The 24,586-nt window shown below is 50.6% G+C and overlaps 1 protein-coding gene across 5 annotated transcripts in view; it reads right to left on the bottom strand.

Annotated features, from left to right (window-relative positions):
• Positions 1-24,586, bottom strand: part of DPP6 (dipeptidyl peptidase like 6) — a 956,302-nt gene that overhangs the window by 55,104 nt on the left and 876,612 nt on the right. For all 5 annotated transcript variants that reach the window (XM_027574866.1, XM_027574864.2, XM_027574862.1 and 2 more), the window contains exons 11-16: positions 20,427-20,550; positions 18,653-18,691; positions 13,732-13,839; positions 12,526-12,617; positions 11,635-11,682; positions 9,852-9,970 (exon numbers count right to left, since the gene is read on the bottom strand). In XM_027574866.1, the coding sequence (XP_027430667.1) occupies positions 9,852-9,970; positions 11,635-11,682; positions 12,526-12,617; positions 13,732-13,839; positions 18,653-18,691; positions 20,427-20,550 (530 nt within the window). The remainder of the gene's footprint in view (positions 1-9,851; positions 9,971-11,634; positions 11,683-12,525; positions 12,618-13,731; positions 13,840-18,652; positions 18,692-20,426; positions 20,551-24,586) is intronic.

Below are 24,586 nucleotides of genomic sequence, written 5' to 3'. Positions count from 1 at the left end.
TCCTGCCCATTTTATGAACAAGAGCTTAGCAGAGACAGGACAAAAGTAACAAATTGTTTTCTATCAGCAGTACCTTATGGATCATGTTCCACTATTTCCCGAACTGTTGTTTTGAAGGTGAGAAGTCTGATACTACTCTGAGTATTTACAATAAGAAAAGAAAAGGAAAGAAAAATGAAAAGAAAAAACCCTCCATAGTGCCACTACCTGTAACCTTATGTAATTTCTAACCTCTGAATTGCCAAGTTTCATTCGGGGGAATTAACTTCAGCTCCTTCCCCAAATTCTTGTAAGACATTCCATACTTCTTTCCTCTCTGATAACTTAATGCTCAGTGGGATTTTCTTCTAGTATATCTTGGTTTATTTTCCCCCCTTTATTCTTTGCAGTCTCTCCTAGAACCACCACATGGCAGAATGCATTTCTTGGATCTATTATTCATATCTCTCAAGATTTCTTTGAGTTTTCATCTCCGTCCAATAGTGGTCTTCTGGGCAACCCTGGTGAATCTTCCAGATTATGATTTGGTGGGGTTCTGTTCATAATGTTGCCCAAACAAGGACACTTTTGAGAAGGAAGAGAATGGCACCAAAAATAATTATGAGGCCTCCATTGATCTTTGTCAGGCATTATCTGGCTTTCTTGGAAAACCAGGGTGTGCAATGACCCCTCTCCTCAGTTTTTCTTTGGAACTAAAAAAAATTTAGGGGAGGGCATATATTTTGTTGAGTGAGTTTACTCTTTTTTTCTTTTTAATTAAGCTTTTAATTTTAATTCCAGTAGGGTTAACATGCAGTGTTATATTAGCTTCAGGTATACAACATAGTGATTCAGCAATTCTCTACATGATTCAGTGCTTGTCAAGAGAAGTGCACTCTTGGGGTGCCTGGGGGGCTCAGTCGTTAAGCGTCTGCCTTCGGCTCAGGTCATAATCCCAGTGTCCTGGGATCGAGCCCCACATCGGGCTCCTTGCTCCTCGGGAAGCCTGCTTCTCCCTCTCCCATTCCCCCTGCTTGTGTTCCCTCTCTCGCTGTGTCTCTCTGTCAAATAAATAAATAAAATCTTTAAAAAAAAAAAGAGAGAGAGAGAGAGAGACGTGCACTCTTAATTCCCTTCACCTATTTCCTCCAACCCCCCCCCCACCTCCTTTCTGGTGACCCTCAGTGTGTTCTCTGTAGTTAAGAGTTTGTTTCTTGGTTTGTCTCTTATTTTCATTTTGTCTCTTTCATTTGTCTTTGTTCATTTGTTTTGTTTCTTATATTCCACATACGAGTGAAATCATATGATATTTGTCTTTCTTTGACTGACTTATTTCACTTAGCATAGTACTCTCTAGATCTATCCATGTTGTGGCAAATGGCAAGATTTCATTCTTTTTCATTCTTTAATATTCCACGGTATATCCACCACATCTTCTTTATCCATTCATCTGTCCACGGACACTTGGACTGCTTCTCTAATTCGGTGATCGTTAGTAATGCTGCAATAAACATAGGGGTGCATGTATCCTTTCAATTTAGTGTTTTTGTATTCTTTGGGTAAATACCAAGAAGTGGAATTACCGGATCATATGGTAATTCTATTTTTAAGTTTTGGAGGAACCTCCATACTGTTTTCCACAGTGGCTGCATCACTTTGCATTCCCACTAAGAGTGCATGAACATTCTTTTTTCTCTTCATCCTTGCCAACACTTGCTGTGTCTTGTGTTTTTGATTTTAGCCATTCTGACAGGTGTGAGGTGATGCCTCATTATAATTTTGATTTGTATTTCCCTGATGAAGAGTGATGTTGAGCATCTTTTCATGTGTCTGTTGGCCATCTGGATGTCTTCTTTGGAGAAATGGCTGTTCATGTCTTCTGCCCATTTTTTAATGGGGTTGTTTTTTGGGTGTTTAGTTGTATCGGTTCTTTACATATTTTGGATACTAGCCCTTTATTGGATAGGTCATTTGCAAACATCCTCCATTCCGTAGGTTGTCTTTTAGTTTTGTTGATTGTTTTTCCTTTTTTTTTTTTTTTTTTGTAGTCACATTCTTCATCAATCACACTACATATAGCAGGCTTTGGCTTTCACTCTCAACGTGATCTATTTCTATTTACTTTCCAAAATTTCTTCATTGTTCTGTCTGCTGGTGGCCCCCTTCTTGGTGACCCAGTGGTACCATTTATTTTTTAATTTTATGTTTCTTTTACCATTTAGTGTAGAAAAGAGAGAAATGTATGTGCTCGGGAAGCCATTCTGAAGAAAAACACACTTTAGGAAATGTGATGTGGTGGTCACAAGCAAAGTGGCTGGTTGGAGGGAGAGCCTGAAGGAAACCTGATGGGTACAGGCTCTTAACTCACTGGAGTTGGGGCAGTGGGCATGAAAGGAGTGTGTGGATCATAGAGCTGTTATAATTGCACTGCATGGTATTGTTTATTGTCAATCGACATTTCAAAGAGCACATTTTCAGGAAAGACTTTCCATTTTGCAGGAAGTACTCTGTCACCTGGTACTGGCACAGACACTTGCCTGGTGATGCAGAAGGGGTCAGGTGGGAAAGTGAGAAGTTTTTTTTCCCAAGAGAGATACTTGTTTGGCTATTACTGAGGAGCAACAGGGCTTCAGCTGAGTGATTTGCTTGGAGTCTGGCAGCATTTACTGATGGGTTTAACATCTTCCAAAGTATTCATGTATATTGTACTAATGATATAACCGGCCCTGAGAATCTCTCCCCTTGTTCTTGGTACCACAGCCTCAAAGGGAGTAGTTCCAAATGTTTGAGAGATTGAACAGATGTTCTTCCTCACAAACACACTAGCAATGCTCCAAGGAGTCTGAAACTTGGTTCCAAACATTCACTTGGACAAACTCAAAATTAAAAAGGGCATCCCAGCTTAATGCCTTGGAAACTTGGTGTAAGAGATGTCTAGAGGATTAGGTAGCTTGTAGAAGCAAACCAAGTGCTTTTCCCTTTCAAAATCTTGTTGCAGAGGACTGATATCACCCTATATGTTTGAACCTAATAATACAGTTTTGTCAATGAGGATGCAGATTATTATTTTTCCAGCTCTGGCACCATTATTTACAATTATTGGAATAATTTCAGTGGAGGACAATATTTAATGCCTACATTGGGCCAGGCTGTAAGAGGGTGCCCCTGCTTAGATATGCACTGGAGGACTGGGTGTGAACCAGCATTAGCTCTGGGCCACTTTGGAGGGGTCTAGAGCTATCGTCTCCTCATTCCAAAAGATGTATGACCAACAACTGTCCTTCGGTCAGAAACCTTGGGCAACAACCTTCCCTCAGGAAGATTTCTGTAGTGGTGTCAGGATCAGTAGCCATTTCCATTCCTTCCAGTAACAGATATGTGGTGTGTGGGCACCGCCTCCTCCCTCACTGCTACGTGTGGCAGACATGACCAACCAATCACTCATGATGTTCTTCCTCGCTGAACTTGGACTTGGCCAAAGCATCCTTCTTATCTATAGCACTGTAGTCAGTGACTTTCAGTGAAATGAGGTTGGTCTGCAAGGCCAACACCTCTGTCTCATCCCTGCCATTCATGGCCTCGTGCTGACTAAAACTCGGGGAGAACTAACATAACATAGTACCTCAGTGTGCATTTCTCCCTCAGCAACATCCCCTGAGGTCAGGATGTGGCTAGGGTGGCTGGGAATACTGGGCATCTGAGGGAGTAAAGGCAGAGAGAAGAAATGGCACACAGAGAGAGAAATTACCCAGTGCTGAAGAAAGAAAGAACATCTGGTTCCTTCCTAAGTTCTGCCAAGAACTGGCTATGGAGGGCCCCTTCGGCATACGTACTCTGGAAGCCACCAGGTTCTTCAACTCCATGCTTACAGAGGGGTGACTTAAGGTTCTGTGGCTCTGGCAACCACAGTCACTTTTGGAAGTTTCTACCCTGCGAGCGTAAGGGCAGACCCAGGGCTTCCGGCACCGCCTGATGAGGTATCAGATGGCCACTCACATTTGGAAACAGTGGGTAAGGGATTTGCTTTGTTAATTTCACAGAAGTTAACCATCTGTAGCGTCAGCCCCACCTTCCAGATGCTGAGTCAGGAACTGGCGGACATCTAAGACACTCTTCATTGATTACTAAGGTGATGATGATGATGATGATGATGGTGACTGTGATCACAACAATATTAGCTGTCATTTACTACACATTTGCTGTGCACTAGACACCATGCTAAGCATTCCATGTGCGTTGGTATCTCCATCAACCCTGACAACAACCTTGTGGGTAGTGTTGTTGCCCCAGTTTTCAGGACGAGTAAATAGAGGGCCTAGCAAGGCTAGCCAACGTGCCCAAGTCACAAAGCGAGTGAGTGGAGAAGCCCAACGTCTAGCCAGCTCTCTCCGATTCCATCCTTCATTGCTCTCCATTTCTGCGATTTCTCTCTCTCCATGGCAGCGACAGAGATGACAGAGCCCCGAGCATTTAATAGTAAGAAGAACAGTCATCTGGATAGAGTCACTCGCTTTATTTTTAAGCTTACATCATTGTATTTTGTTTCAATTTGACTTCAAGATGGAGAAGTTTGTCTTGATAAATTGAGTTGCTGAATCTATGACCGAACATCTCAACCACAGGCAAGTGGCTCCTAAATCACAACTTGACATGGAAGAGAGGTGAGGGCCAGGACCACAGCAGGATTCACAACACAGGCTGTTCTGTTCTCCACTCACCACAGGAAGAAAAGCTAGAGTTCCCTCTTGGGTTCCATGAAAAAGAAGTTTACTTATTAATTTTTAAAAACATGAAACTGTTTTGGTATGACATAGCAAACACTGTTTCATGCACAGGTCCTGTTTTCCTGGTGGAATTCAGTCGTTTCTTAGAAATAGGACTGACTGAGGCCTTCTGACAAACTTGGAGGAAAATGAATCATGCTCTCGGGATTCAGTTTGAAGAGAAAAATCCAATTCTCTGAACAGAGCTATGATTGCAAAACTCAAATTACGTAAATGGGGTGCTTTGATTCAGTGGCTCATGGTTGACTTCAGCTGGGGAGGAGAAAACCCTAACCACTTTTCAAAGCTCTGTGTGACGTGAGCATTCATTTTGCTTTCTGACACGGAAGAAGAATTTCGGGAGAAAATGTATACTTCTGCTAACATGCTAGCATTATCTTCTGAATCTTCTAACACGGGTTAGATCCCATTGCTTTCCCCAGCGGCCCCTCTCATTCATTCTAGAAAGTGGCGCAGCCGTTAGGAACAGTCTCTGTCACCAAGTCTAACGTGGCTGCCCTTAAATGTCTGTCCCCGAGAAAAACAGCAACAGGGTTTCTTTCCTCTCTTACACAAGAAGGTGATTTGAGTCACACAAGGGAGGTGTCATGGGTTAACTGTGTCCCCCTAAAAGAGATGTTGCAGTCCTAACCCCAGTACCTGTGAATGTGACCTTACCTGGAAATAGGGCCTTTGTAAATGTAATCAGGTTAAGATGAAGTTGACTGCAGTGGGGTGGGTCCTTACCCATGGTTGGTGTCCTTACAAGGAGAGGGAAGTTGGGGTCCAGGGACACAGGAAGAAGACCACATGCCTCTGGAGGCAGAGACTGGGATGGTGCATCTACAAGCCAGGATCACCAAGGATTTCTGGCAGCACGAGAAGCTAGGGAGAGGCACAGAACAGGTCCCTTCTCAGAGCCTCCAGCAGGGTTAACCATGCAGACAACTTGCTTTCAGACTTCTGGCCCCCCGAACTGTGAGAGAGTTGCTCTAAGCCCACCCTGCTGGTGGTAATGCTACGGCAGCCCCAGGAAACGAATACAGAAAGTGAGTACTTTTTTTCCTTAAACATAACACTGGGGTCATCTAAGATGGGAAGGTGATGTCCCAGCTCTGCGGGGGACGCAGCCAGGCTTCTGAGCTGGTGGCCCAGGACAGACGCGGAATCAGCGATAGTTCCTGTCACACATACTGGTCTGAGGGTGAATCCACAGCCATGCCCACGCTGCCTGGATTAGCTCATCCAAAGGGCTGATAAAAACCAACCCTTGCCCAGAAAAAGCTCTGGGGAAGGGATAGGCATTCGCTGAGCAATCAAAGACAAAGCACAGAAGTGTGAGACAGTATGTTCAGTGCAGGGAACTCTAAGATCTCTTTGTGTTAGAGTAGAAATTGCAAGGAATCAGAAATGGGAATAGAAACACCAAATATAAGGAATGTGCTTTTCAAATGGTGAGGAGCTGAGCAAATATGAGGTATTTCCATCATCACCCATCTTAGTGGGTCAGTGAGAAGACGAGTAAGTGTGCAGATCAAAAGCTTATTGATATTTCCTGGAAAATCATTATAAAGTGTCACATCATAACACAGTATTTTGGATGCATCTAGCTTCAGTGCCAGACCCTAGAGGTCTGGAAAGAAATCTAAACATCTGTACATTAAATATGTGGGTGAATTTCCACAAGGTTCTACAGCATCTGGTTTACAGGCGTTCCTCATGCAAGCATTCAGTGACCATCTGAAACCCATGTCTTGTAGACAGAAATACTGGCACATGTAGGAGGGCCTCGCTAGGTAAGGAGTGGACGTAAGCATTGCAAACGTGAGTCTTTCCTCACCTACGCTATTTTAATCTATTGTGTGCAAAAGTATAAAAGTAATGTATGCCTTTAAAAATTTTTACACCATAAAAATTAAGAATTTAAGAATTACAGGGGTTCCTGGGTGGCTCGGTTGGTTAAGCATCTGCCTTCGGCTCAAGTCATGATCTTGGGGTCCTGGGATGGAGCCAGAGTTTGCGGGGGGGTCCCTGCTTAGCAGGGAACCTGCTTCTCCCTCCACCCCCTCCGCTTGTGCGCATGCGCACTCTCTAATAAATAACATCTTAAAAAAATTATATGGAAATACGGAAATGACGAGCCTCGAGAAAGCACAGACTAAACATTAAGAAGCGTGGGAGAAGACAGCACAGAATGAGACTCAGTTAGTGTGATGATGAGGGTGGAGACCACCGCATGCCAGGGGAAGGACCACACACCAAAGGGCCAGTGACACAGCTGCACTCCCTGCAGACAGCTGACAGTGCCAGTCAGCTGGGATTCAGTCACCACGCCTAACACCGTCCTGTAAGTTAAGGGGACAGGGCCACAGCAGATGAACTAACCAAAACCCCCCATAATGGAAGGTGCATAGACCGGCAGGAGGCGTTTATATGCGGGTGATCTTGTAGCCGCTCGCATGATGCCCAGCCCCGCCGACCCCCCGGCGTGACGACCCGAGGCTGCTCTGCCTGGGCATCTGTCTTGGCTGGTTGCTGTCCGCCCTGTCCTGGTTCTAAATCCTTGGGCTACAACCTCCTCCTCTGTCCACACTGAACCGAACCGTTCACAGCTCCCTGTGGGACGGGCCAAGTGGTTGTGAACAGGAAGCGTTCCCAGATCTCCGCTCCCCTAATTCACAGAGAATCCACTAATGTCATTATGTTTTTCTTCAGCCCAAAGGGGGAGGATTCGCTGTTGGTGGTGCCGTTCTGGCTGCATCTCAGAGGCCACGGTAATCTACCCAGTGCCGCAGGAGCAGAGAAGGAAAGCCTCTCGAGCCGCGGGTGGGGACATTATTTTGGTCAGAGGCTTATAGGAGTCTCCAGAGTAGCTTTGGGGTATGAAAGAAATACACAGGGGATGAAGTTTAATGACTGCTACTGTGGGCTACACATGTGGGCCTACTTTAATCTCTGCTGAGAAACATGGGGATAAATAGAATTATTGAGACTTAAATTTGGTTAAGTGGGACTTCTTAAATGCAAGCCTCTGCTGGACAGGTGGGGGCTCCCAGGCTGAGTGGGGGGATCCTCCATACAAGTCAGCACTCCACTGGACGGATGGGGGCTCCCAGGCTGTGGGGGACCTGCCGTGTGATCTCAGCACTTCTGGATGGATGGGGGCCCCCAGGCCTAGTGGGGACCCTCCACATGATCTCAGAGCCCTTATGGGCTGGGGGTGGGGTGGGCACCCTCCATGCGATCTCAGTGCTCAGCTGGACAGATGGGGGCTCCCAGGCTGTGAGGGGACCCTCCACGCGATCTCAGTGCACCCCCATGCCCCTCTCATGCTGCACCCTCCCCACTATATTGCACTTCACACTCTGAATCCCACTCTCGCCTTCATTTGAGGTGCCACCTCATCCATGAGCCTTTCCTTGCTTCTTCAACCCCAGCACAACCCCCAAGCAATCAGACTCTCCGACAGCGTAATCACTCTCTTTGGGAGCTTCACCCCGTGGCAATCACCAGCAATGCTGGTGGAGGACACCGGAGGCAGGACTCACGGGCGCTAAGTCCCCCTCACCCTGCCCGGGGGCCGAGGGTTGGCCGCTATAGGCTTTGTACACTTAAGTCTTTTTACAAGATCCCTTTTTAAAAATGAGGTTTCGATTAGGTTTTGGGGGCAAGGTTAATTTGGGTATTCGAGTTACGTTAGCCAGAAAATAGGTTAATATACAAAAAATACTTACAGAGAAATGTTGTAGACAAGAGGCTAGTTTATGCTGACGTTAACATAAGGCAACACGCTAAATAAATGGATTTTAAATGACAGATCCTTGTCTGGGACGTTCTTTTTTAAGTTCACTTCGATCTTTTCCTTCTGTATTTTGCTAGGACGCTTCTCCTCCCGGAGACAAGACAGCGGATGTCTGATTTCGTGGCTCCAGTCAGGCTGCTGTCTCAGGTCCTGGCAGGCCGGCTTGCCATTTTCCCATCTCTGCCACATAAAGCTCCACATTTCCCCAAGTTGTAAGCTCCTAAAGATCCTGCCATGGGGCGGCAGGAGTCGCTGGCCTGGTAACCAGGAGACCTTGATACACACGGCCTCCCGTGGAGTTTGGTAATAACCTTCGAGGGGCCAAGGGGGGGCTAAAGCTGTATTTCAGAGGCCCCCCCCCCCACACCGTTTGTCTCCCCATTATCTTGGGAGAATGTCTGGGGCTACGCCTGTGGTGGTCAGGGGGCTGAGTCATCCTGTTGTATGGCTTCTCAAGACTTCGGAAGACACTCATAAAAAGAGGGTGAGGTCGTGCCCTGGTGAGCACCTGGCAGAGGCTAACGAGACCGTGCTCCAGCAAAAATTCTCCATTCTCCACCCACAACTCGCAGGACTGAATTGCTCCTGGCCTGGTCAGTCCCATTTGCGGCATGGTCTCACCCTCTGAGGCGATCTCAGTGGCTCTTCTTTGACATATACTTTGTAACAACCATGTTGATTAGCACTTACCTTTTTATGGGTTCATACCTGATCTTTCTAGCATAGGAGAACAAGATGCTAAGATACTGCTTTGTCCACTGTGGGACATGGCTACTGTTCTGTGTATGCTGACCGGTGTGATCGGGAACTTTCTGGGATAAATCATCCGTGAATTAGGTCACAGAATAATTTTTTTCCTGTCTGAGACAGTTTTCTATTACCTCCATCCTTAAATATGCTTGAGAAATTGATCTTTGAAATTCCTTTATTACCTTTCTACATGGCCTACATTCATCAAGGTGTGAGACACTCACTCACCCACTTCCCAAGACTGTCTGTGGAAAATGTTGATGAACTTTGGGATTAACAGCGTGCAAACACTCGGATGGGCTGTAAACCATGAGGGAAGGTGTAAGACCCACCAAGAGGCGGTGCCGAGACCCGCTGGTGGGAGCCTGGACCCGTGATCGGGCAGAACCCCCTGTTCTGGGACTCGCTCCCACCGTTGGCCAACACTGCACATGCTGGCGGTCCCCCATACCAGCGACTGGGCAGGAACCCCCCGCCCCCTGTTCTGGGACTCGTTCCCACTGCCGCCGCCTCCCCTGCCCACCATCGGGGTGCTGGCCTGCCGCGCCCCGGCTTACCTTCACACTTGAGCAGGAAGAAGTCGGCGCTGTGGCTGAAGGACGCGCTGAAGTACGTGCAGTTCTCCACCAGGTCACAGGACAGGCACTGCCTGTTGAAGGTGCCCACCGTGCTGGCACTGGAGGAGCAGAGACAGTGGGCCATGAGCCGAGGCGGCGGGAACCAGGCCCCGCGGACAAGGTGCAGACCCCCAGCCCGGCTCCAGTGCCCCCCACGCGCTCCAGAGTCCCTGACGCTGCGCCTGCGCGCTGGGCCTCTGCCTCGTCTTCCTGGGAACGCCCCGGAACACTCTGGAACATTCCGTTCTGCGTCCGCTTCCTGCCCGGCGGGCGCCCCAACTCCGAAGAGTTCAGCTCGCAGCACTTCTGCTCTCCGGTCACCCGCGCGTTCATCAGGCCCAGGTGCCCCCACTGTGAGGGGGCACAGTGCTCGGTGCCAGGCCCTCTGGAGAGGAGGAGATGGCTTTCCGGATCTCTGGCTTGTTTCCGAGGGCCTAGCGCTGGCGCACGGCACGTCAGGAACCCCCGGGAACCCCAGAGACGCGGGCTGAATTGAACCCTGGCCGTTCCCGAGTGGGGTCTCCCGCAGAGTCGCACCGAGAGCTGGTGCTCCTCATTCGTGGGGCCGGGGAAGCAGGATCCCCAGGACCACACTCAGCAAGCACAATTTCACGTCAAGAAGGCCTGAAATGTGTTTCCAAAAATGAAGGTACCGAGGAGTCTTTGCACACACCTGGAGGGAGTTCCTGCCTGAGCATTTTGCAGGGGAAGGGCCAACTCGGACCCCAGGCCCCACCGGAAACCTGTCTACAGGGGCTGATCCTTCCTGCCAGACAGAAGAGGGCCTTCTAGCCTATGTGTAAGGTAGAGGAGAAGGTAGACGGTCGGCCTTGATCGCCTTCCGTCCTGTGGGGGACAGGAATGATCTAGGTTATCCTGGCAGACACGCATGGCTACACGGAGAAGTGAGCCTGTGACCCATGGGTTTGCCAGTTTTCCTCCATCCAAAAGGACTCCCCTGGGCTTTTACACTCTCAGCACATATGCACCGGAGGGTGGGAGGGGCCACTGGTCCACCTGATGGGCTTCTCTAGTGTCTTCTCCACGGGAAGGGAAGCCAGGCGTAGGCTCCATCCAGACCGTGAGTCACCCTCTCTGGCCCTCAGGTCCACATGGGGCGGCTGGTGTGCATGTAGGCCACCACCCGCTGCTACCTGCTTCTAGTCTGGAAAACATCGAGGAGGTAAATTTGCCCTATTTCCACCTCTGGTGACCCCGTCTCAGAGCCCGACACCTGCTCTGGGAAGAACAGTCACTGGGGCGACACTGAAGAGGGACTGACCCTGGGAGAAGTCTCCTTTCCAGGATTCGGATGTCACCCCTCTGCCTTCTCTGAGGTTACGGAACTGACCGGGGTCACAGCGGGTCGGCCACAATGTGGAGTCGGTAGAGCCGGCCTGCTCCCCTCCCGGCCTCCGGCAAACACCCTACCAGACCTGCCTCCAACCAAACCCACTGAGAACGAGTGCTCCAAATCATCCCCGAACAACGGTGAGAAGGAAAGACCGTCGGTTATCAACACGAGAAAGTGAGTCGGGGGAACTCGTTTGACAAAAGCAGAAAAAGAAAAGCTTCAAATGTGGTGGTCTCCGCAATTCTTGCTCATAGTCTCTGGACATTACAGGGTTGCCCTGTGGTGGGTTTGCCCGGCGCCTCCCCTAATGCCCTGCGGCATGGGGCACGCTGTCCAAGCCGAGGACCTCCTAGGTCGGTGCCCACGTACCTGTAGAGCTGTCTCCTCCGCGGCAGGTCTTCTGTGCTCAGGAAGTAGCTGCAAAGACCAGCACGTGAACAGGGATCAGCGGGCTCCAGGGCAGGCTTGCCTTCCACTGCTAGGCTCGGCCTGCACGCACTTCCCGGGGACTTCTGTCGGTGCATGGGGACAGGCCCAACTCTCCCGCTCAGGCCCAGCCCCGTGTATGTGCAGGCGGGGAAAGCCGTGAGCCACACACCCAGGGGAGGGGGCAAGGGGGGGCGGGCTGTGCCGGGGGTGAGGATGGTGATGCATGTCTCTGGACTCAGATGCGGGAATTTCTCTACAAGATTGTTAGCCTCCTGTGGGGCCAGGACCCAGCCAGGTAATCTCGTAAAGCCTGGGGCAATGACGCTGGAGGAATGGCGTTCATTTGTCACGCGGAGCGCAGGCGGGAGCCTGGACTCTGGTCACAGGATCACAGAGGAGGAGGGCATCCTGGCCTGGCCTCTGCCATCTGAGCTGAGCCCTAGCTCCCTCGTTACCATCTGAATAATCGGAATCACCTGGGGTCAGTGACTTAACTTCTCTGTCTCCGCTTGCTTGTTTTTGGACAGGGGAGCCTGTAACGGAGCCCGTGGGACCGCTGTGTGGAACAAGAGTATGCTCCCGGGGCCCTATGCACACGGCCTGGAACTCGTAAATGGCACACGGCAGGCCTGCTGCGACTGCCACCCGTTTCTCCCCACGGGTCTGGCCGCTCAGCTCCCTCTGCTCAGTGTCGTACAACTTTGGAAGTGGGGCCCTCGAGACACTGGACCCAGGGAGTCCCATGTGACTGAAAGGAAGGGCCCATCTTGCAGTGCTGGCCCGGGCCCTGGGGTTGGAGGCCTGCCCACCCCCGCGGCCAGCCCTACTCACATCTTATTCCGCTTCTCGTCGTAGGCCAGGATCTTGGTCACGTCCCAGTCTCCGGAGGTGATGGACTGTATGTTGTCATTGCTGCTGTTGGGCTGGAGCACCAGACGGGACATGGGGGAACTGGCGAGCCTGACCCATGCTTTGTTCCTAACCCAGGAGCCCCACACCACGTGGGGGTGCCATGTGCCCCCCGCCTGGATCCAGCCTGTCCACGAAGCCTCCGCTCACCACCCCGGGCCCCAGCCCTCTCCCCTTCTCTGAATGTCAGCAACACAGAGACTGGCAGAGTCCGCGTTTGTGGAACCTGTCACCCGCTACCCCGACGGCCAGTGCCTCTACCTGCGGCACACGGGTTTCATGAGAGACACGAATGCCACATAGGCTACTGATGCCGTTCTTTACAACGTGTGATCTCGCTACTGAAGTCACTGCCATAGGGAGACCGGGGGGGAGGAAAGAGAGAAATATGGGGACGGGAATGAACCAGGGCAAGGAAACGGAGGAGAAGGGAAGTGGGGAGGGGGGAAGGGAGGGAGGGGGGTGGGAGACATGTCTGCCATTCTCTGCCATCACTTGCAAGGATGGCTTGAAACCGTTTTACTGAGTGTTGTACTCTCTCGCCTTGAGTGCCTTACAGAGTAAAATAATTATGACAATAAACTGTAAGGGAGGGATGCACGACCCTCCTGGCAGGAACAGTGTGATCTGGAATGGGGTGCGGAGGGGCTGGTGTGAGGCACAGGCCCCCCGTGCTGGATGGCAGGCGCTGGGGAGGCAGGTGGGGCCCGCGGGGGTCTGGGAAGCAGGGAGAGCCCGCGGGGAGCAGGGGAGTCTGGACGGCAGTGGGGGCCCTGGGACAGAGGGTAAGGGGACAGCCCAGCGGGTGGGGAGGAAGGGTAGAGGGCACAGGTTCGTCGAAGTCGCAGGCCCAAGTCCTTGGGTCCCATAGTCTCTGTCACAGTGTCAGAAGTGTCATCACTGAGCATCTTTGAGCCATAAGAGGAAGGGCCAATGCAACCCACTGCTCTGAGCAGGAGCCCCTGCACTTTGCGAGCCCCATTCTGCCCCACCTCCGGGAACCTACCTTCCAGTTCCTGAACCTGGGGCTCGCTCTGGGGCCCTTGCAGATGACAAGGACGCGCAGAGCGGTCACCACGAGGGGCTGTCACCAGCACAGCAAAGAGTTTTAGAAAAGGTCAGGATTACCTGTGATGACGACACGGTGATGTGATAGAACTTTCCTTGTCCCCCCTGTGGGATGGCTCGGACAAAGAAGAACTTTCGGCCATCCTTGGAGAATACCGGTTCTTCATTCTGTGGATGAAAGCAAAGGATGCAGTCTATAAAAAGGCTTCATTTGGAAGAGGTTGACCATGACAAAATACATTTTGAGATCCATTTTCTTTGTAATTTCTAATGAGAGATCCAGTGGGAAGAATAAACAGTGGGTGGGGCCTTTCCTCTCCTTGGGACTCACAAGTCAAACCCATCTTCTAGGAGGAGAGGAAGATTGAGGAATTAAGCAGAGACAGAGAAAGACATCCCTTTGTTAGAGAAGCATCCACAGAGTGGACTTGTGTGCGCACAGGCTGACAGGACAGTGCCGGCCGTGGGCGCGGGAAGCTCAGTGAAAGCCCAGGGCAGGGCAGGGCAGGGCAGGACTTCTGGGGTGGGGGGGCATTTATCATCCATCATGAAGAACGTGGTTCTGAACACTCACAAATCTGATTTTGCCCGAACATGAATTCTACATGTTCAGTCCTGTCTTTTGTTCTTTTATTTCATAAAACCCATCTCACACCGAATAGCCCACCAGGGAGACAAGTAAAAAGAGAAAGAAACAGCAAACAAGGACAAATTTCACACTTTCTAAGATGCAGGTGCAGGGAATACTCCTTTCAGGGACCTCTAACACACACAGGCGTGTGCTGGGATCCGCCACCACTTTTCCCTGGAAAGAAATCAGCATTCCCAGCTCTCCCTGGGGGAAGGAAGTCTAGGCTGGACTCAAAGCCGAGACCTGCAGCGTGTTGCCCCCATCTCTGCGCGGCCCCCCAACGCCGAGCAGTCACAGCTTAGCCCCGCCGGCCCCCGGGGGCTGGCCGACACCTCAATGGGGAAAAGGCATTTGTTACAGCGGCACCTCGGCATCTCTGGAGCTCCAGCTTGAAAGTTTCCATCCGTGAATGCCAATTAGTTGGCTACGATATATATTTTCTGATTCAAGGAGCTCCACGCTAATGCGGGCTGTGAACAAATGGTAAATAAGCCCCAGCTGGTGCCAGGAGCACACATTTCCCTGCAATGAGTGAATGCGTACCCGCAAATGCGACGCGCCCAGAGAAATAAACTAACATGTGATTAAAATGACATTTAATCTTCATGAATATTTGCAATAAAATGAAACCTTTAATCTGCAAATATTTATTTTTCTATTTAGAGCTGGCAGTGTGGTATTTAAAAGCAGAGGGAATGGGAAAGCGAGCGGTGACCTTGGCTTTTTAAATGTCCTTCTATTTGCCAACTGCGGGACAGATACTGCAGTATTGCCTTGGTTTTCTGGGGGAAATGTTTGCCCTTTTGGCAGAGAAAAATACTCTGAATGAAGGTAATAAATAATTAGTTCTGGCCAGATGCTTTGCTGTTATACTGAGAAGGCCCTCATCATTTTGATGTCATCTTTACATTGATGAGGGAGGGCTCTGCACCAGCCCTGAGCCTCTCGGAGACCTGGTTTCTTGGGCAGTGAATGTATTCTCGGTGAGAAAGCGCAGTGGTTTTTGAGGAGGGGATCCAGGCGTTAATCCTGCCTCTGACTCTCCTGGGTTTTGGGAGAAGCGTTCTAGTCTCTCTGCGTAACAGGGAGTCTCTCGCGCACCAGGCCTAAGTCTCTCCACGCCACTCGCAGCAGATCAGTGAAGAAGGAGATTCTTTGTGAGTTATTTGTACCATGTTTGCCAATTCTTTCCAGAGAGTGGTTCAGATACACTCATCTTGCCCAATATCCCAGCCTGGATTCTGAAATCACAAAACCAAAATTCTGGTAAAAGAAGAAAGACTGTCAGATGTTGGCCCACAGGCCACCTCTTCAACCAGACGATGGGTTCTGGGACTCTACACCAAATCCCTATGGGTCTGCGTCAGGATGACATTGCAAGGTCATGGCTGGTGGTGATGGAATATGTGTGTGTGTGTGTCGGGCGGGAGCTGCCTGTTCTTCTGGAATATTCCTAGAAGAGAGAGAACTGGGTAGACCTCTACCTGTGGGACACATACATACTCGCCTCCTTTTGTCGGCTCATGGGGATCCCCGTGGGGTCCATGCAGCGGCCTCAGGAAGGATAGGGGAGGAAAAGAGAGGGGGTGGAGGCTCAGGTCTGCTCCAGCCCACCCCTGTTCCCCTGGCAGCCAAGGATCAGAAGACCGTTGATCTAAGCAGACTGGGTCTCCCGGGGTCGATGGGACGTCCCACACTCTGTTCTCTCCAAAGGATACCGTGCCCTGCTCGGTGAGCAGACAGCCGTCAGCCTTGGACACATTCTTAACTCACCCTCCAGGACCTCACGGTATCTTGAAGGATTCGGAAAGGCTACCGATTGAAAGGCAGGGTCCATCAATTCCTTTAGGAAACATCTCTTTGAAAGGAATGTCATGAGAAACTGCTGAAACTGGATTTTCCTACTGCCCCTGGAGCTGTGTGTTAGGGACGCCTGAGGCGTGGTACCCACAGAAATCAGGGCCTCCCCATGCTCGCCGGACCAGACCCGGGGACGCACCAGCTTGGAGGAAGCGATTCCTTTATGGGATGTGCCATCTTCCACTCAAAACGGCATGACGTGGTTTCCAATGGCTGTTTTAAAAACGTTAGCTGTTTGCTCAGTAAGTGCCTTAAAGTCTACATTTTAGAAGTGCAATTCTTCATGCTACTTTTTAAGTGCTGACTTGATTTTGCTTGGGAAGATCTGGTTTCCTAAGTCACATCCGGCTGTCTGTCTGGAGCGTGGATGGTGTTCCCAGGTGGCCACCAGACGCCGTGTTGATAAACACAGAAACATCCCAGCGCCGACGGCGTCCCTGCAGCGCTGATGAAGACAGCAAAGCGGCCCAGCCCTGCAGCCTCGGGACCACGAGGACCAGCCAGGATGGCGGGAGGACAGGGAAGCTGCCGAGCACTGAGCAGCACCCCCACTCCCAGAGAATAACACACTGCTGGGCTGCAGCGAGGAGCCCGTCCCTCGGCCCCTCCTACTCAGATACAGAAGCTGCCCCTACTCCGGGGGGGTCCCAGCGCTGCCGCCCGGGTCACACTCCGTCTCCCTGCTCCAGCCCCACTGACCGCTAACACTTGAACACATTTCCTGCATATCTTAGGATTACTTTCGTTCGCCACACGTTGGACTCATGTGCACCTCTCATCTCCCTTTCTACCCCGTGACTCTTTGAGAACTGCTCTAGTGGATTCATTTTTTTTAAAAAAAGGTATTTTTTGTGTGAAATTCACACAAAACAAAACATTTTAATAAAAGTGAGTAATTTCGTGGCACCTAGTACATTCACGAGGCCGTGCAACCAGCACCTCTCTGGTTCCAGCACATTTCCATCCCCTGGGATAGAACCCCAGGCCCTTGAAGCTGGTCATCCCTAACCCTCCCCAGCCCCGGCAGCCAGCAACAGCTCTGTCTGCGAACTCACTTATTCCTGACATTTCATGTTCACGGGATCACACAATGGGGGCCCTTTTGTCCGGCTCCTGTCCCTCCACGAATATTCTTAGCTGCACTGCTCAAGATGGCCAAACAGCAGAGACAACCCAAGTGCCCATCAACAGATAAACCAACTGTGGTCTATCCATACAACAGAGCGTCGTCGAGCCAAGAAAAGGAAGGACGTTCTCGAACTTGCTAGCCAGGGGCTCAGGAGAAGAGCCTGGTGCTAGTGCAGTGCCTGGTATGATCCGTAAGCACTGGCTGATCAGACGACCAGTTAGATAATGCATTCTCTTCTGATTCTTTCAAGTCAGCCTCCCTGACGTTCTGTCTGATGCACATGTATTTGATATCTGTGCTCACGTCATGAGTCCAGGGGGCCTTTGGGAACTTCCCAGCTCCCACCACAGGGTTCTCAAGCCCTTGTCTGTTCTTGGTGTCTTCTCGGCTTGGACTTGGCACCCAGACTTACACGCAAGGAACAGAACTGGGCACTTGGGCTAGTCCTCTTTCAGGTAAGACCAGCGAGGAGGAGTCTGAAAAGCAGCCATGCCCACTTACAAGGCCGCCCCCCAGATATAGTGAAGGGAGGCAGGGACCGACCACCATTCCACATGGAGGAGGTGTCACCAGCGGTCCCTGACCCTGGTGGATCACGTCAGTAAAGATGGATGCCTGTGCCTGCTCCACCACGATTCCTGACCCTCCCCACCAATCCTCAGGCAGTTTTCATCCCAGGAGGCTGGACAGCAAGGAAGGAAGCTTCTCAAACGTTCTCCCCTGGTTCTTTGCTGGGATGTGCAGTGAGACAGAGTGATGAGGACAGAAAACACCAGTGCTGAGAGCTTTGCTATATTGGGGCAGTTTGACCTGTTTTGTTGGGGCAGACGGCGTCCCTGTCAGCCTCACCTGACCTCCTCGAATCTCAAGCCCCCAGAGCCTGGCTAACGCGCATTTCTGACCCGCGTCGGGACGGGACAGCCAGGGGTGGCTCTGAGGCCAGCCCCCCCGGAGGGCTCAGGCCACACAGCAGCGGGGTTGGCCTCGCACGGGACACCCCGAGAGCACGTGGAGAGAAATGGACTGCAAGCACTTTCCTTCCCTCTGGCCGCGGTAGAGCAGACTGGACAACTTCTCTGGACTCGTCACAATTCTCCAAAAGGCCGGCCCTCTAACTGAGCCCTGAGATCTCCCCAGGGAAGATCTCACGACTATCTCCCGTGGCTCTGTGCTTCTCCGGTGGTGCTGAAGGCCACGGGGAGCAAGGGCAAGATGGGCTGAGCCGCCCCGCCACCCCCCACCGCCCCACCCCCCCCCCCCCGGCGCAGGAAGCTGTGCAGCCCTGTGGGGCTGTGACAACCTGGGAAGCCAGAGTGCTGGCGCGGGCGGAGAGCGTGGGAACTCAGGCGTGGGGTAGTTACCTGTCTGTGGAGCCAGGCTTCGCTCTCATCCTCGTGTTTCTGAAATGAAATACGAGCATTAGAGAAAGGATTGCCTTTGCATGTTTCGTGTCTGTGAGCAGCAGTGCTTGATTCCCCTCCATGGTGGCCGCGCAAGCAGACGGGGCCGTGGCCCGGGCAGGCGGCGACCCGGCTCTCCACCGTGTCCCCGCTGCGGCTCACAGCCCCGCACACGTGTCCCCGAACCAGGCAAACGCCACTCACCCCAGCAACGGGGACGTATCCATGGCGGGCAGGAGTCCCTTGGAAGACGGTGCACGCCTAACCCTGGGGCCCTCCCTGTCCACGCAGGGGCCCACTTAAAAGCAAATCTCAGGTGCCACACTGTTGCAGGGATTTGCGTGTGTGCGTGTGTGCACGCGTGTGGACATATCAGTTCGCAGCTCTGAATAACAATCCCAGTAGCCCAAAGCATTAAAAGGACTGAAAATGTATATGAAAAGTCAATCTCTCAGGACTGTGTGGCAAGGTGCACAACGGAAGACAAAATGAAACAAAAAACACCAGCATGACAGCTATGCAATAGGGGGCTGCTGCTCCCGGTGCTGGTCTGGCCTCCAGCTGCTGGGGGTGTGGGGAGTGGGGGTTCTTCTGTCTGTGGACCAGAGGTAGGAAGGGACCGCATTGCTGACATGTACAGCTCGGGGCACAGAAGAGACAAGGTGTAGATTCCCAGCAATTCCCAGCTTCCTGGCTGTGTGTCCACTCCTTCCCTTCTTCCCTTCCATAAGCCCATCAGCATAACCCGGCACCTGCTCTCAATCATATCGAGAAACAAGGTACATCCCTGACTCACTGGAGGACAGCAGATCACTGAGCTCCCCTCGACGCTGTGCCTGGTGTGGCCAGAGCGGCTTCAAGGCCTCCCAAGCCACAGCAAAGATGCTCTGCAGACTTGGGAAATAAAAACGTATGGTCCTAAAAGGAGTTTCTGAAAGACCTGCCTGGATTGATTAATGGAGTTTAATTGATTTTTTTTTTAACCTAGCACTAGGAGGTCGGCCTCTTGGGGCTCGACCTGGAGTGCGGAGATCCTGAGCCCACAGGGTGGAGTGTGTGCCTGCTGCAGGCTGGGGGGCAATGGTGGGGCCGTTCCCTTGCTCTGCCCAGTGGCCAGGCCTCGTTTGGATTTCCATTCTTTCTCGCTCCCTGTGCATATTTTTCATTTTGTCTTCACCACGTTCATTTGCCTTCTCTAACTTCACATTAAGTCAGCCCAAGGTCCCTAGGAACATTGCTGGCCTCAGCAGTGCTCTTAGAGGCAGATGCCGGCCCACCCAGGCGTTGACCCAGCCAGGCGCTGACCCACCCCAGGAGTGCACGGGCTCGGGTCCGCTGGAGGACAGAGCCAACCAAAGGGGGAAGCCAGGCAGCAGTGCTGGCCCCACCTGGGTCCCGGGGCCTCAGGCCACCCCTTCCCCTCCCTGATGGCCACTGGAAAATGAGGGGAATGCTCATCGTGAGACAGCAGTGGGCACAGGTAAAGGGGTGTAACACATCCATAGACTGCCGAGGGCGCGCAGGTCCCAGGACGGGACTCCTTGGGGCGCTGGGTGGCTCAGCCGTGAGTTTTGCAGCAGTACACAATTCACCCACAAGGTGGCAGCAAAGCAGAGGCCCGCGGGCAGGTTCCCACCGCGGTCTGGGCTCAGTGACCAGTGCCCAAGCCCAACCCGCCCCTCCCCCATTGCCGCCTCGCTGCTTCCGGCCATGGGTCCTTGCCCCCTCCCCGTACCTTCGTGCAGACCCCAGTGGTGGCGTCGCAGAGGGTGAGGATGGACACGTTCTGCGCCCGGCTCAGCCAGTTGACGGCCACCTTGGTGCTGGTGGCCCACTTCACCATGGTGATGTAGTACTCCCTGAAAACACGCAAACACACGGAATTATCGCTCTTGTCCGCGGAAGCCAGCAGCCGGGCACATCCCACGCTGGGGCGTGTCAGGGATGGACACGTCCGCGAGGCTCTGAAGTGCGGTTTCCCGACCATGTGTGTTGATACTGAACTCTGCGGGGAAACTAAGTCACTAGGCGTGGAAGTGTGGTTCTGTCTGGGCTGCTCCCCGCGTATACAGTGCGCTCGGCCCAACCACCAGCTGCCCGTCCGCCGGAGGGTGACCGTGCCTTGGTGCTGCCCTGTGGGTTTTATAAGTCAGGCTGCAGCCCAGGCTGACCTACTGGCTTGATTTTCTTGCCACAGCCCGGGGCAAACGCACACGTCCAGCTCCCTAGAGGCAGCAAGGAGGTCCCAGAGGGGCCAGCAGAGCGAGAACCGGGAGGGGCTTGGGGAGAGAGGCTCTCACAGAATGTGAGATGCTGGAAAAACACACGGGCACGCCGAGGAAGGCTCTGTGCTCCCTTTCCCTCTGCTGTGAAGGCAGAACACCCAGGGACATTCACGAGCTAATTAGGGAAATTGGTTCATGGCTCCAGGCATCAGGCAGATTTCGTTTGATACTGTAGATGTCACACACCTGCTTTCACCCAAACCTGCAAATACCAGTGTTCTAGACTACCCTGTACTTACCATGGGGGGTACTGGGGCTTCCATTAAGTAATTCAACCACCCAGAGCCCTTCTAACACAGGATTTTTTAGGGAAAATATATATATATACACCTTTAAGAGGAAGAAGAAAATACCAAAAATACAACAGTACAGAAAGACTATCCCTGGGTGAATTCCAAGAATGTTCTAGAGGCCAGCTAACCCTGTTTCGTCACCTACCCCATCTATATCTATAATGAGATCTATTGTTCAGAATGATTACTTTGTGGTCTTACAAGATCCTTTATCACTAAAGACAGCAGCACATTCTCTAGACAATGCCTAGCAAGCTGGAAAGGCACGTGAGTACGCCCAGTGATTACTTTTCAACAGAAAGGCCTAAATCACCAGGTGCTTTCAACTAAGCTTGGGTTAAGTAGGAGAGAAGATTAAATTGCTGTGTCCTCTATTTCTCGAATCCACCTGTTAATCAAAACTTTAAATAACCTAAGTCAAGAGCTGACTCAGGCTGTCACCTCCCGCATCGGGGGTGGGGAGACCCTGGCTGCCCATCCAAGTCTTGGCCCATCTACTGGGGACTTGGCTGGTGAGAATGTCATTCAGGCATAATCCAACTTTTTTTAAAATAATTTTTTGTTATGTTAATCACCATACATTACATCATTAGTTTTTGATGTGTTCCATTATTCATTGTTTGTGCATAACACCCAGTGCTCCACGCAGAACGTGCCCTCTTTAATACCCATCACCAGGCTAACCCATCCTCCCACCCCCTCCCCTCTAGAAACCTCAGTTTGTTTCTCAGAGTCCATCGTCTCTCATGGTTCGTCTCCCCCTCCAACTTACTCCCCTTCATTCTTCCCCTCCTGCTAACTTCTTTTTTTTCTTAACATATATTTGCATTATTTGTTTCAGAAGTACAGATCTGTGATTCAACAGTCTTGCACAATTCACAGCGCTCACCATAGCACATACCCTCCCCAATGTCTATCACCCAGCCACCCCCTCCCTCCCACCCCCCACCACTCCAGCAACCCTCAGTTTGTTTCCTGAGATTAAGAACTCCTCATATCAGTGAGGTCATAGGATACGTGTCTTTCTCTGATTGACTTATTTCACTCAGCATAACACCCTCCAGTTCCATCCACGTCGTTGCAAATGGCAAGATCTCATTCCTTTTGATGGCTGCATAATATTCCATTGTGTATATATACCACCTCTTCTTTATCCATTCATCTGTCGATGGGCATCTTGGCTCTTTCCACAATTGGGCTATTGTGGACATTGCTGCTATAAACATTGGGGTGCACGTACCCCTTCGGATCCCTACATTTGTACCTTTGGGGTAAATACCCAGTAGTGCAATTGCTGGATCGTAGGGTAGCTCTAATTTCAACTGTTTGAGGAACCTCCATACTGTTTTCCAGAGTGGTTGCACCAGCTTGCATTCCCACCAACAGGGTAGAGGGTTCCCCTCTCTCCACATCCCCGCCAACATCTGTCGTTTCCTTACTTGTTAATTTTAGCCATTCTGACGGGTGTGAGGTGGTATCTCGTTGAGGTTTTGATTTGGATTTCCCTGATGCCGAGCGATGTTGAGCACTTTTTCATGTGTCTGTTGGCCATTTGGATGTCTTCGTTGGAAAAATGTCTGTTCATATCTTCTGCCCATTTCTTGATTGGGTTATTTGTTCTTTGGGTGTTGACTTTGAAGAGTTCTTTATAGATTTTGGATACTAGCCCTTTATCTGATATGTCATTTGCAAATATTTTCTCCCATTCTGCCGGTTGTCTTTTGGTTTTGTGACTGTTTCTTTTCCTGTGCAAAAGCTTTTTATCTTGATGAAATCCCAATAGTTCATTTTTGCCCTGGCTTCCCTTGCCTTTGGCGATGATTCTAGGAAGAAGTTGCTGTGGCTGAGGTCGAAGAGGTTGCTGCCTGTGTTCTCCTTTAGGATTTGGATGGACTCCTGTCTCACGTTTAGGTCTTTCAACCATTTGGAGTCTATTTTTGTGTGTGGTGTAAGGAAATGGTCCAGTTTCATTCTTCTGCATGTGGCTGTCCAATTTTCCCAACACCATTTGTTGAAGAGACTGTCTTTTTTCCATTGGACATTCTTTCCTGCTTTGTCAAAGATGAGTTGACCATAGAGTTGAGGGTCCATTTCTGGGTTCTCTATTCTGTTCCATTGATCTATGTGTCTGTTTTTGTGCCAGTACCATACTGTCTTGATGATGACAGCTTTGTAATAGAGTTGGAAGTCCGGAATTGTGATGCCGCCAGCTTTGCTTTTCTTTTTCAAGATTCCTCTGGCTATTCGGGGTCTCTTCTGGTTCCATACAAATTTTAGGATTATTTGTTCCATTTCTTTGAAAAAGGTGGATGGTATTTTGACGGGGAATGCTTTGAATGTGTAGATTGCTCTAGGTAGCACTGACATCTTCACAATGTTTGTTCTTCCAATCCCTGAGCATAGAACGTTTTTCCATTTCTTTGTGTCTTCTTCAATTTCTTTCATGAGTATTTTATAGTTTTCTGAGTACAGATCCTTTGCCTCTTTGGTCAAACTTATTCCTAGGTATCTTGTGGTTTGGGGTGGAATTGTAAATGGGATCAACTCCTTGATTTGTCTCTCTTCTGTCTTGTTGGTGTATAGGAATGCCACGGATTTCTGTGCATTGATTTTATAGCCTGCTACTTGACTGAATTCCTGTATGAGTTCTGGCAGTTTTGGGGTGGAGTCCTTTGGGTTTTCCACATACAGTATCATATCATCTGCAAAGAGTGAGAGTTTGACTTCCTCTTTGCCGATTTGGATGCCTTTGATTTCTTTTTGTTGTCTGATTGCTGTGGCTAGGACTTCTAAAATTATGTTGAATAGCAGCGGTGAGAGTGGACATTCCTGCCGCGTTCCTGACCTTAGGGGAAAAGCTCTCAGCTTTTCCCCATTGAGAATGATATTCGCTGTAGGTTTTTCAGAGATGGCTTTTATGATATTGAGGTATGTACCCTCTATCCTTATACTCTAAAGAGTTTTGATCAAGAAAGGATGCTGTACTTTGTCAAATGCTTTTTCTGCATCTATTGAGAGGATCATATGATTCTTGTTCTTTCTTTTGTTAATGTATTGTATCACATTGATTGATTTGCGGATGTTGAACCAGCCTTGCAGCCCAGGGATAAATCCCACTTGGTCATGGTGAATAATCCTTTTAATGGACTGTTGGATCCTATTGGCTAGTATTTTGGTGACAATTTTTGCATCCATGTTCATCAAGGATATTGGTCTGCAATTCTCCTTTTTGATGGGGTCTTTGTCTGGTTTTGGGATCAAGGTAATGGTGGCCTCATAAAATGAGTTTGGAAGTTTCCCTTCCATTTCTATTTTTT

The sequence above is a fragment of the Zalophus californianus genome, chromosome 12 (genome assembly GCF_009762305.2).
Source record: "Zalophus californianus isolate mZalCal1 chromosome 12, mZalCal1.pri.v2, whole genome shotgun sequence".
Lineage (NCBI taxonomy): Eukaryota > Metazoa > Chordata > Mammalia > Carnivora > Otariidae > Zalophus > Zalophus californianus.
The sequence above is the reverse complement of the archived record's forward strand: the minus strand, read 5'-3'. Positions and strand labels throughout refer to the sequence as shown.